Source organism: Camelina sativa, chromosome 9, assembly GCF_030686135.1.
Source record: "Camelina sativa cultivar CO46 ecotype springtype chromosome 9, ASM3068613v1".
Lineage (NCBI taxonomy): Eukaryota > Viridiplantae > Streptophyta > Magnoliopsida > Brassicales > Brassicaceae > Camelina > Camelina sativa.
In genome coordinates, this window is record NC_141888.1 from 34,965,613 (window position 1) to 34,978,100 (window position 12,488).

Sequence of the window (12,488 nt, forward strand, 5' to 3'; positions counted from 1 at the left end):
TGTTAGAGCACATGTAGTTTGTTAGAGCACATGTAGTTGTACTTTGATGTATGTGATCATGGAACTAACCAGTCCTTCAATTTGACAAGTCCAAAGAAACGCAATTTCATTACTTCCTCTAATAACACAAGCCAACAATATCATAGGACCTGAAGATAGATGCCCTAGATACAAATAATGGTTTCCCAATAAAAACACAAACAAAACAAAGCTTATTATTTAACACTTAGATTCATTGCTCGCAAGATACTCCTTGAGAACATCCATAACCGAACCAAACTTTGCCTTAACCTTAACTGGTGGATTTGCCAATCTACAAGCCATCTCCTTAATGTTCTTGGAATGATAACCAATCTTACTCTCCGTAAACTTCAATCCATGAGCTGTACTCACCACCACAGTCCGATCATTAGCTTCTATAACTCCAGACTTCCTCAGCTTCATCAATGCCGTTAACGCCACACCTGTGTGAGGGCATATAAACATCCCCGTAGAATCAGCAAGAGCTGTTGCATCCATCAACTCTTCTTCCGTAGCTTCCTCAACAATTCCATTAGATTTCTTCAACGCATAGACAGCTCTATCAATCGAAACAGGATCACCGATCTGAATCGCAGAAGCAAATGTAGTGTTTGCTTTCAACGGATTGAAATCTTCTTTGAAACCAGATTTGTAGTGCAAGTAAAGTGGATTCGCGTTAGCAGCTTGAGCACAAACAAGCCTAGGGATTCTATCAACAAGACCTAACTCTTTACACATATGAAACCCTTTGTAAAACGCATAGATGTTACCAAGATTGCCTCCAGGAACAATGACCCAATCAGGAACTTCCCAGTTAAACTGCTGCAATATCTCAATCGCCGCCGTCTTTTGACCTTCGAGACGGAGGCTGTTGAGAGAGTTCGCCAAGTAAATCGGAAGCTCTGCCGTGACTTCTCTGATCAAATGCATACATCCATCGAAATCAGTGTCAATACTAAGCACAAACGCTCCGTTTGCAATCGGCTGAACAAGCTGAGCCATGGAGATTTTGTCCGCCGGTAAGAACACGATCGACGGGATTCCGGCGGCAGCACAGTAAGCGGATAGAGCAGCGGAGGTATCTCCAGTGGAAGCGCATCCAACTCCAACGACTGGTTTGTTCATTTTCCGGAGACGATTCACCTGAGAAACAAGAACCATCATAAAGTTGCAAAACAGAGGATTATAAAGTTTACAACTTTGTTAAAGTTGCAAAAACAGAGGATAATAAAGTTGTAAGCTTTGTTAAAGATGGTAGACCTGAGAAACAAGAACAGTCATGCCTAGATCTTTAAACGAGCCAGTGTGGCTGATTCCACAATGTTTCACCCACAGATCGTTCATCTGAAGATACTGTTTACCGAATCGCTCAGCCCAGAAGAGATTTGAGTTGCCTTCGAAAGCAGAGACGATGTCGTCATCGTCGATCTCGGGGAGAACCCACTCTTTCTTAGACCAAACGCCTGATCCGTACGGCCAATTGGTTTTGCCGACGCGAGAGTCGAAGAGTTTACGCCAGAACTCTCCGTCGTAGCGTTTCAAGGCGGCGAAATCGTGCTGAACGTCGAGGAGACCACCGGACTGTGAACGGTAGACAATCTCGTCGAGGGAGTAGGACTCGGTTGAAGTCGGTGGTGCGTCGAAAGGGACGTAGCGTGCGGAGAGGTTTTGGAGTTGGTGAGGACGGCGACGAGCTTCGTCGCGGATGTTCTCATCAGGGGAACGGCGGTGTTTTTGAGGCGGAGGAGAGGAAGAAGTGGAGGAGGTGGTGCATCGGACGGTGAAAGAGACGGCGGAGGAGTGAGGTTTGAGTGTGGTTTCAGAGTGGGAAGGTAAGTAGGTGGCGGAGTGGAGAAAAGAGAGTGAGGCCATTATGAGTGAGAGAGAGTAAAGTGAAGCGTTTGATTGGAGAGAAGAATGAAGTTGACTACACCTTTGTCACTGACAAATTCAATTTATAACTTTAAAAAGTATTCCACAAAAAAAAAAAAAAAACTTATTCCTTTATTGTTTTTTCTTTTCTAATTGTTCCAAATTCCCAAGGAATACAAATTGTACTACCACACTAGGAAATATGAAAATGAATCTTGAACATCAAAGAGTCATGCATGAATTTAGTTTTTAATACGGACTGGGTCAAAAGATACAGTAAGCAAATGGATGGACCACTTGACCAGTGTGGAAAAATATTATCTCGTTCTTGACTATAAAAAAAAATTTGATTACTGCCTTATTTCCCTTTCTTAAGACATCTAAAATAAAATAAAAAGTCGAAACACCAAGCAAAAGAGTAGTTTTATTTCCTCATAAAGATAGCATGTCTTGAATGGTTGATGTAAGTAATATGGTCTGGAGGTCACCCAGAAAGATTAATGAAACGGCAACAAATCAAGACATAACACCATGACAATGGCAGCAAAACCGAGAGGCACAATGGCTGCACAAATCTGCACGGGATGGATTTCTAGGAAGCTCTTTGTTGGTTGATATAAGCAGCCGCATTGTGATGATACCTACAAGAAGAAAAACAAATTAAAAGCCTCACATAGTTGAATTGGCTTTACATGCTATGATTCTCGTGTACAAGTAGGCAGTGCCGAAAGCTTTACCTCATTGCTTGTATGGATTTGAAGCTGACTGATTAGATGAGTATCTAACTTCAAACGCAAGCAATGGCCAAGATCAACGTTCTCTAAAGAATGATTTTTGGAAACCGAAACAGTTTCCAATGACTTGCACCCATGTGCATTGAGACATTTGAGGCTCAGTGGGATATTTGTTAATGATTTGAGGTTCTTGCAGTTATTAAGGCTGAGAGTTAGTAGCGAGAGTAGATCTTTAACCCCCGTAGGCACCGACTCAAATTCCTGACCGCTAAGGTCTAACCCTCTTAAGTTGGTGAAGTGAACAAGCTGAGCCGATAGCGACTCAACACTTTTGCAGTTGTCGAGGGAAAGTTCAAGCAAACTGTACCTGCTCGGCTCTTCCTCTACAGATATTTCCATAGATGACTTGAGGTTAACACAGTCTGAGAGTATGAGTGTTTCCACCTGAGGTAGTCTTGGTAATGCTTTGAGCTCCCGACAGTTACAAAGCCTAACATACTTTAACTTGGAAAGGTTTCTCATAGCTGTTGGTAAGCTCTTGTAATCATTTCCACTGAGGTCTAGTTTCGCCAAGGAAACCAGCTGACCAATGTCGTCGGGGATGACTAAAATGTTCAAGTTGACTAGATTTAATTCTGTCAAGATGGGGAAGTCTGAAAATCTATAGCATGTGAAAGAAGAACCACACTTGCTGTAGTTAGACCGCATGATGTTGAGTGTTCTGAAACCGTAAAGCTTTGATGCGAACATCATCGATTCATCTGGGATATGTTTCTCGGTACTAAAAGAGAGGTGACCTGCCTGCCCTTTAAGAGACGACAACAATATACTGATTTCTCCCTCGACAGATACATCTGTAAGATGTATTAGTGTCTCCATAGCAGCTGGAAACTCCAATACGACAGGCCGGGACTGCATGTTGCTGCATCTTTGAAAGTCCGTTGATTCTTTCATAACCACAACATTGCTCTTTAGGCCAACACATTTGGATAGATTTAGTTTTCTTAGAGAAGGTAACCTACCGATGGACGCTGGAATCTGCTCCAACGACGTGCAGCCTTCCATATTCACCTCCTCGAGCTGGATGGCGCTTGAGAGATCTGAAACTTTGCGCAGACTTTTAGAACCTGACAAGTCTAGTTTCCTCAACTTCCTCAGATCCTAAACAAAAATGTAACAAGGGAAGTTTAGAGAGGGACATATATCAAAGAGATACAACAAGTCAAAATTTCCATAAATGTAGTTTTACCGGCTTCTTGTCCCAAAGGGTTTCAAGATTGCTATAACGTAGAATGAGTTCCACGAGATAGTACGTAGGAAATACAAAAGGGAGAGCTCTCAGTGAATAGGCATCCCAATGCAGTAACCTAAGATTACCGGAAGTGGAGGAAACGTTAGAAGTGATCAGTTTTAGCCTGGAGTCCGTATCTTGTGAATGCTTGTACAACTTGAGATATTTGAGGCCATGCATAGAATCAAACACGCTCCCCATGACAAACATACTTTTAGGCATCTCACACGTATGTAGTGACAAGCATTCAATTAATTGATCGTTCGTCTGATGATTGCAACGAAAAAAAATCTCTTAGCATAGAGATAAACGAAATATATATATTAGCATATCATAGAATTAAAAAAGATGAGTGAGAAGGCTTACTCTGTTATTTTTCAGTACATAGCAAATTTCTTCAGGATCCCACATGATTCTTGACTTCCGGGGCATGCTTATAGCTTCTTCAATCTCGAGTTCTCTTGCGGTTTGTTCAACCAAAGCATGCATAGTTATACACCCATCAGTAGAAATGTCGATCAGAGACTTTGCCGCTAAACCTTTTATTCTAGATTCACCTTCATCAAGAAGGGACCTGACACGCCGGACATGGTCTCCATTAAAAAGACATGCAATATTAAGAAACAGAGTCTTGTCTCTTGTGTCTAAACTCTCGTAGCTAGTTTTTAGGATTTTTGTAATACTTTGAGGTAGAGAAGTTTCAAATATATGCAGCTCTTCGTTCCACTCCTCCAAGGTGGTCTTCTCAGCGAAATGTAAGCCAAAAGATTGAAGGGCAGAAGGCAGACCATAGGCAAGCCGAGAAGCTCGGACTGAGAGTTCTTTATAACTATGAGAGTGTGGGGTTCCTCCTTGAAAAGCAAAGTGGTTAAACAAACGCAGTGCATCGTCTTCTTCCAAACACTTAACCTCATGTACTCTGTTTACACCACGCGTCTTGAGCAAACCCTTGTCACGTGTGGTTATAATGATTCGGCTCCCTGAACCAAACCAGCTTGGCTTTTCTGCCAGGAAAAGTAACTGCTTCACGTCGTCCACATTGTCGAGGACAAGAAAAACTTTACGGTGACTAAGCCTTAGTTCGATCTGTTGAGATCCGTGCTCTACACTCCACAGCTTCACAACTTTTTCTTTACCGAGGATTATGGAAAGCATTAGTTCTTGTAAATATAAGAGTCCATGTTCTCTGCATATATCCTTAACGTTTTCTATGAAACAGTGAGCTGGAAACTGACGAGAATATCGATCATAGAGACACTTAGCAATGGTGGTTTTGCCTATGCCTCCCATTCCCCAAATCCCAATCATACAACTCTCGTCTCCAGATTCGGATTCCATATCCAACAGAGAAGTGATTCGTTCCATGTGATCCTCCCCTCCAACAACATTTCCAAAATCTATTGGATGCATATATGACAACCGACTTGAAATATCTTCAACAATATCTTTAATCATTGTAGCCTCGTCTAAGCTGATATGAGAAATTAAAGCATGGTTCAAAGATATAACATAAACATCTCATAAAGATTGTAACACAACGCTCCAAATAAAAAAGGACAAACAAAAAAAAAAACAGAACACACTCACATTTCATCGGTATGTATGCCTGCCAATTTGGCAACCTGACCAAGCGCGTATCTCCATCGGAGAACCTTCTCCGTCAATTCTGGCGCTTTGTATTCTTGAAAAGCAGTGTCGAAGCTTCCTGTCTGGTGTCTCACGTCAGAGGGATCTACTCCGTAGAAGATGGGAACGACTCTGATCATATCTTCAGTGTGCAAGTCCATTATCATCCGGAGTTCCTCCAAGCACCACTTAGAAGTAGCGTAGTTCTCCGAGATAACGACCACAGCGAACCTAGAATCTTGAATCGCTTGGCAGATTTCATCGGAAATTGTGTCACCCGCTTCAATCTCTCTATCGTCTTTGAAAGTAACGATATTACTATAACGAAGTGCTGTGTAGAGATGACTTGTGAATTTCCTGCGGGTGTCTTTCCCACGAAAACTGAGGAACACATCGTAGTTCCAGAGACGAGATGGAGATGAAGAAGCCATAGGGAAGGATCTACTTCAACAAAGAGGAAGACTACAAATGAACAAAAAAAAAAACAAAAGAATAAGCCGAGTCTCATTGTATCTAGAGGTCAACTATCTTAAACTTAAACCTGCAAGGGTGGCTGATCATGTGATTAAGTTTGTTTTTTTTCTTTCTATTGTCCAATCAAGTTTTACTAGTAAAAAAATACTATTTAATCTGATGAAATATATTTGGTTTTATATGTTATATATGTTGAAACACGTTAAATTTTTATCTTTTTCTTATTTTGTTTAATTAAATTGAATACTACTAGTTCAAAGCAGCCAGCCATATAGTTTTTGATTTTTGTTTTTGCTTTTCTTCCATGTAACATCATCACTCATTCTAGTTCAAAAAGTGATTTATTGTTTTCAATACATTTACAGCTAAGTGCTAACCGATAGATACTTAAAATTATATAGGACTACGAAGCATACCAAGTCAACTACGCAACCACTAAATAGTAAATACTAAATAGACGTGTTTTTAATTAATAATTCTTTGAGCCATCATAGGCAGCATCATTCACGTAGTTGCATGTTCAAGTAATTGGATAATCATATATTTATTTTCTCGAGTTTGCCTTCCTTGAGTTGGATTCGAAAGGTAATTCTGGTGAATCAATCGAAAAAGTCTCTGTAGCGCTTTGTCTCTGTATTGAGATTTCACAAAAGTCCTCTCCCTTGGATTTAAGATTCAAGAATACTTGGTCAGACGAATATGGCTTCCTCTCTTTTATCATCATCCATCCAACAGAAGTGCGATGTCTTTGTGAGTTTCAAAAAGTCTGACACGGGCAAATGTTTTGTAAGCCATCTTTACCGTTCCTTAGACCGAAAGGGCATCACAACTTTCAAGGAGGAACTCAAGGACCAGCCTTTTCAGTTGCTTCAGGATATCGGATACCCAAAAATTGCCCTCGTTGTGGTGTCGGAGAACTACATCTCCTCGTTCTGGTGCATGAGCCAGCTCACTGAGCTTTTAAAGTTTATGAAGGAAGGCTCCCTCAGTGTCATACCAATCTTCTATGAAATTGATCCTTCCGGTTTACATTCGATAACAGGGACGACGCGGTTGACGTGGAGTAGGGTACTGACCTTGCTGGCCAGCTTACCCGGGGAACACACGGACAATTGGTATATCTGAGTTCATGACTCCCCTCTATTATCAATTCTTTTGTTGCTTGTAGTTGGAATTACCTGGAAAGATCTTATAATTTAACGAAAACATATAGAAGAATGGTGATTCCTCAAGTGACAATAATAGTTCAATATTCCATATATGACGACAGGGACGATGATGCCGGTCTGATAGACAAAGTAACGGACGATGTATGCAAGAAGCTGACTACTTCCACAACACCAAGTGATTACAGTGACCTTTTTGGGATGGATTGTCACATGAAAGCTTTATATGAAATGTTGGATATAGGATTTCACAGCCAGGATGTCGAAAAAATGGTCGGGATAAGTGGGGTAAGAGGCGTTGGCAAAACAACCCTTGCGAGATACGCGTATGAAAAGGTATCACACAATTTCTATGAACATGTTTTTTTAGAGAATGTATACAAGATTTATCAGGAACGCAGCCCATCACGATTACAAGAAGAGTTTCTCTCAAAACTTGTCCTCCAAAGCAAAGCTCAAGCAATAAAGAACTCCAAAGATGGATCGGATCATGCAGTAAAATCAAGGCTTGTACATAGAAAAGTTCTGTTTATAGCCGATGGTGTGGATACGATGGAACAAGTCGAGGACGTGTGGAAGGTCGCTAGCTGGTTAGGTCAAGGAAGTAGAGTTATCATAACCACTCAAGATTCTAGTTTGTTTGTGGCTAAAGGGTTGGAAAACGTTTATGAAGTGAAGCGTCTGCGATATGATGAAGCTCTCCAATTCTTTTATCAGTTTGCTTTTAAGCAGCAACCTCCTCACAATCGTTTCAAACAGCTTTCAGTTCGGGCTACCAAGGTAGCTGGTTGCCTTCCATTGTCCCTCAAGATACTTGGTTCCTTTCTCAATGGCAAGAGTGTAAAAGATTGGGAAATTGCATTGCAGAGGCTTGAAGCAAAAGTACAAGATGAAGAAGATACGATATCGAACGTAGTGGAAAGAAGCGACGAGCCTAGGAGATGGTCAAGATTATATACTCTCCCTCCCGGGGATTCTTGGGATGCAAGTAAGAAGAAGAAGCAGCGACAACAGAGCAAGGATGACCTTGATTTATTCTTCAGCTCAGATCCTCCAATGCCACGGCCACCACCTCCACCTCCTTCTTTTGAGAGAGAGAGGCTCTTCTCGTACAACAAAATTAAAATCGAGAGAGGCTATTCAACAAATCCATGGCCTCCACCTAAACAGAGCTTTGTTGATGACACACACGCATTTCCTATAGCTCCGCTGGAATTACTACCAGCATCATTGCCTCTAGCTAAGGATCGCAAAGCTCCACAAGAATTACGCGCACCGATTGGTGAAGCTCCGGTGACTCCACGGACATCTAAACCAACTTTCCTATCTAAAATAGCTCGATTCCTAGGCACTGGAAGCAAATCACCAGTGATATCAATCCCTACGCCGCCTGGAGATTACGTCAGGATGGCTAGTGACATCAGTATAAGCTCCGACGAACCCGATGATCCGGATGTAGCTCAATCAGGCGAAGGTAAGTCCACCGACGGGAGCCTGTTCTGTCCGATCCCCGACATAGATACCAGAACTGATGATTTCATCGCGAGATTCAGAGCTAAACTCGAACTGGACAAAGATGAACTACGGGAATAGAGGGATATCCAAATTCAGGATCCGAACCGGGACCTGATGAATCCGGATCTTTAATCTACATATGATCTATATAGATTCTTTCTGACATGTTGTTTATACTTAATTATAGATTCTTGTATTGAGCCACCACTTTATTTTTCAAACGATTTAGCAGCAATCTAGGCAAATTCTACTAATCATCAAGAGTAGTTCACATAATAATTAATACTACTACTAGTACATTATTATTGTTGAATATTGAAACCTAAAATGACAATGTGATGCAGCCGATATCAAAGCACATACGCATATTATTATGATGCCAAATTTAAGAGAATTCAGTCATTTCACGTTAGGATATCAACACTGGTCTGGCCTTAAATAACAAGTTTCTCCCTGGCTGAAAAAATCAACACCAGTTAACGTTGTGGTGGGCTGAATATTTATGGTCATCATCAATTCATTCAGAACCAACATTGTTCCGATCGGACCGTACCGTACCGGACTATATGGAATCAAATCATGTGCTGAATCGTGTAAATAAACATTTGGGAATCAGTTTTTTTTTTGTTTTTTTTTTTTTTTGTTTTTCACCCGCTTTATTAACTAAAATCCTAATCCGTTGAAGATAAGGATTAACGATGAACTAATTAAACGTGGACCAATAAAGAAATGTGTATGTGATTGGGTAGTGGGTATTTCTAAATAAGCAGTACTATATTTGATTCCATACTCAAATATGTGAAACTCCCAAGGTTAATTAAATTTAGTACAATAGTATTTTTTTCGAGTTATTATGATACAATGACAGAATTCAAATTATTTTATGTTGGTGTTTGCCTGTTTGGTATCATATTGTTCAAGGACCACCACCACTCTATTCTTAAAATTTAGCATTTCTAGGAACTGATAAATCTATAACTTTGTTTTTTTTTTCATCAAAGGAGAAGAAAATAAAAAAAAAGCTCGAGGCTACATAGTGGAAGTGGAACTGTGAAAAAGGTATCGGATATCACGTGCTGCCTCTTACACTGTTTCTCTCTCTCTCTGTTCCTTCATCTTCTGCACAACCGTCCCAAGGATATGGACGCCACGTCATCTTATCCAGATCACTAAAAGCGGATCCAATTTCTCTCTCCTCTGCTGGGTCTGATCCGAGAAGAACATCTCAGCCGTTGGCTTCGATGACTACATTTTAGCTTCTTTGTATCTCCGCCGTCCATCTCCTCCTTCTGAGAGTGCTCTGTGCTCCCCATTTTTGTCGCTTTCGTTTAATCCTTAGTCATGATCGACACGTGTCAACTGCCAGCATCTGATTTTATTTTATTTTTTACCAGATGATCTTCCTTATTTCCTTAATAAATGCTTTTAATATTCGATCATAAATGTTTTTAACTTTAAATTAAGCAAAACAGATTTGTCAATCTATTAGTGTTTGCACAAATATCGAAAATATTAGTAGTTTATTACACAACCTGATGATACACGATTGAATCAAAACCTAAATAATTCCGGTTTAGTTTTCTTTGTCACATTGATGAACCGGTAAATTTTGTGAGTGAAAAAGAGCAATTGGTGAACCAAACCGGAATATATAAGCCGGTTATAGATATACCGGGATCTCAATTTGGTTTATTAACAGAGGAAACAAAAAAAAAACGGAACCCTAGAAGAGTCTGCTCGATAACAGTATAAACTGTTAAAGGTCTCATTTGCGTGTGCTCTCTCCTCTTGCGATTACTCTATCTAGCTCTCTCTCTCTCTCTATCGCCTTTTTCTTACATCGGTCTCGTATTGGGTATTCTCCGGGTAAAGGAAACGGGTTTTGCGGTGAGATTTTTTTTTCTTTCTTTGTCGCTTACCGGTGAGGATGATCGTTACTTGGGTAAGGTCGATTTATAATCGGTTCTGTTTTCGAAGATGTTGTTAGATCCGCATGGTTTTGGTGATCGTTTTGGATCCGAGACATGGTTCCACAGGAGAAAAAAATGCCGTCGTCTCTTGGTTTGAGTTTTGCCTTGTGAAAAAGTTTCCCTCTTTTCCTTCCTCGTTGAATCCTAAAGTTTTAACCTTTTTTTAGAAATTTTGGTCTTTTAATCCTGGGGATAGGTTACAGTGTCCGATTGTAAATAGAAATTTGCGACGTTGGTGACTTTGAGATTAGATAAAAGTTGTGTACAGATAGAGAGATTGTATAACTCGAGCTCTGAAACAAGCAAGTTTTTTTTTTTTGGGAACATTTTTGTGTTCCTTGTTTACAAAAAGGGGTTTTTTTTTTTTTTTTTTTTTTTTTAATTTCCTGGGGTGGGTTAAAAAAGTGGCGAAGATGAATCTAAGTACGGCCGAGGAAGAATCGGCACAGGAGATTCACATCCCAGCTGATATCAATTGGGAGATGCTTGACAAATCCAAGTTTTTCGTTTTAGGAGCTGCTTTGTTTTCAGGTGTCTCTGGAGCTCTTTATCCTGCTGTTTTGATGAAAACACGGCAGCAAGTTTGTCATTCTCAAGGCTCTTGTATCAGAACTGCGTTTACTCTTGTGAGACATGAAGGTTTAAGGGGATTGTACAGAGGATTTGGAACTTCCTTGATGGGAACAATCCCTGCTCGTGCCTTGTACATGACTGCCTTGGAGGTTACCAAGAGTAACGTTGGCTCTGCTGCTGTTAGTTTAGGTTTCACTGAGGCTAAAGCTTCTGCAGTTGCTAACGCCGTTGGAGGTTTGAGTGCTGCAATGGCTGCACAGCTTGTTTGGACTCCTGTTGATGTGGTTAGCCAACGGCTTATGGTTCAGGGAAGTGCTGGTCTTGTCAATGCGTCGAGGTGTAATTATGTTAACGGGTTTGATGCATTTCAGAAGATTGTTCGTGCTGATGGACCAAAGGGATTATACAGAGGGTTTGGGATATCTATTCTGACTTATGCTCCGTCTAATGCGGTTTGGTGGGCTTCTTACTCTGTTGCACAGCGGATGGTTTGGGGTGGGATTGGGTGTTATGTCTGTAAGAAAGACGAAGAGAGTGGGAACAACAACAGTAACGCGATTAAACCAGACTCCAAAACGATAATGGCTGTTCAAGGAGTTAGTGCTGCGATTGCTGGAAGTGTTGCTGCTTTGATTACAATGCCACTCGACACGATCAAGACGAGATTGCAGGTTCTTGATGGGGAAGATAGTAGTAATAGTAGTAACAACGGGAAGCGCGGACCGAGTATCGGACAGACTGTAAGAAACTTGGTTAGGGAAGGTGGATGGACGGCTTGTTATAGAGGATTGGGACCAAGATGTGCTTCAATGTCAATGTCTGCAACAACTATGATCACTACCTACGAGTTCTTGAAACGGCTTTCAGCTAAGAACCATGACGGGTTTTGCTCTAAATCATAGTGATAACAACTGAAAAAAAAACCACCACATAGAAGAATCTTTTTATGGGAAATGTCTTTAATTTTGCTTACTTATCTTGTTCTTCTTGTCTAGCTGTTCTGCTGCTATTTCATTTGTTTTCCAAGTCATATGTAAGGAATGTGTTAAAATTCAGTTGTTTTTAAATAAATAAAAATGTGATTTTCCTCATTCAGTTGTCCGTGTTTGGGTCAGTTCACCATAACCGCACTACTAAACCGGTATAGTCGATTTAAAAAACGATGACTTGTAAACTTGTAAGACTTGATTTGGCAACATGTTATAATTAGTAATTCATGAATCACTCAGAAAGTGATTTACAGGAT

The 12,488-nt window shown here is 40.6% G+C and overlaps 4 protein-coding genes across 4 annotated transcripts; 2 read left to right on the forward strand and 2 right to left on the reverse strand.

The window, feature by feature from the left end:
• Window positions 1–80: 80 nt before the first annotated feature.
• On the reverse strand, window positions 81–2,117 carry LOC104712889 (threonine synthase 2, chloroplastic-like). The gene is made up of 2 exons (XM_010429878.3): window positions 1,282–2,117; window positions 81–1,164 (listed from the first exon to the last, which is right to left on the reverse strand). The coding sequence occupies exons 1-2, from the start codon at window positions 1,891–1,893 to the stop codon at window positions 220–222; spliced, it is 1,557 nt and encodes a 518-aa protein (XP_010428180.1). The 5' UTR covers window positions 1,894–2,117; the 3' UTR covers window positions 81–219.
• Window positions 2,097–6,078, reverse strand: LOC104712890 (disease resistance protein RML1A-like). Its single transcript, XM_010429880.3, has 5 exons — window positions 5,506–6,078; window positions 4,285–5,389; window positions 3,877–4,185; window positions 2,631–3,788; window positions 2,097–2,534 (listed from the first exon to the last, which is right to left on the reverse strand). The coding sequence occupies exons 1-5, from the start codon at window positions 5,973–5,975 to the stop codon at window positions 2,391–2,393; spliced, it is 3,186 nt and encodes a 1,061-aa protein (XP_010428182.1). The 5' UTR covers window positions 5,976–6,078; the 3' UTR covers window positions 2,097–2,390.
• Window positions 6,079–6,580: 502 nt separating this feature from the next.
• On the forward strand, window positions 6,581–8,953 carry LOC104712891 (disease resistance protein CHS1-like). Its single transcript, XM_010429882.2, has 2 exons — window positions 6,581–7,133; window positions 7,289–8,953. Exons 1-2 carry the CDS (start codon window positions 6,718–6,720, stop codon window positions 8,775–8,777), a joined length of 1,905 nt encoding a protein of 634 aa, XP_010428184.1. The 5' UTR covers window positions 6,581–6,717; the 3' UTR covers window positions 8,778–8,953.
• A 1,468-nt stretch (window positions 8,954–10,421) lies between these two features.
• Window positions 10,422–12,333, forward strand: LOC147939171 (uncharacterized). Its single transcript, XM_087467698.1, has one exon. The coding sequence runs from the start codon at window positions 11,083–11,085 to the stop codon at window positions 12,142–12,144; it is 1,062 nt and encodes a 353-aa protein (XP_087323824.1). The 5' UTR covers window positions 10,422–11,082; the 3' UTR covers window positions 12,145–12,333.
• The last annotated feature ends 155 nt before the right edge of the window (window positions 12,334–12,488 follow it).

Coding starts and splice junctions, on each gene's coding strand:
- LOC104712890 (XM_010429880.3), bottom strand. CDS start 5,975: ATGGCTTCTTCATCTCCATCTCGTCTCTGGAACTACGATGTGTTCCTC. Junction 3,789..3,876: donor CCCTTTGGGACAAGAAGCCG/GTAAAACTACAT, acceptor ATTTTTGTTTAG/GATCTGAGGAAGTTGAGGAA. Junction 2,535..2,630: donor AAATCCATACAAGCAATGAG/GTAAAGCTTTCG, acceptor TTCTTCTTGTAG/GTATCATCACAATGCGGCTG.
- LOC147939171 (XM_087467698.1), top strand. CDS start 11,083: ATGAATCTAAGTACGGCCGAGGAAGAATCGGCACAGGAGATTCACATC.
- LOC104712891 (XM_010429882.2), top strand. CDS start 6,718: ATGGCTTCCTCTCTTTTATCATCATCCATCCAACAGAAGTGCGATGTC. Junction 7,134..7,288: donor GGGGAACACACGGACAATTG/GTATATCTGAGT, acceptor ATATGACGACAG/GGACGATGATGCCGGTCTGA.
- LOC104712889 (XM_010429878.3), bottom strand. CDS start 1,893: ATGGCCTCACTCTCTTTTCTCCACTCCGCCACCTACTTACCTTCCCAC. Junction 1,165..1,281: donor TGACTGTTCTTGTTTCTCAG/GTCTACCATCTT, acceptor CTTGTTTCTCAG/GTGAATCGTCTCCGGAAAAT.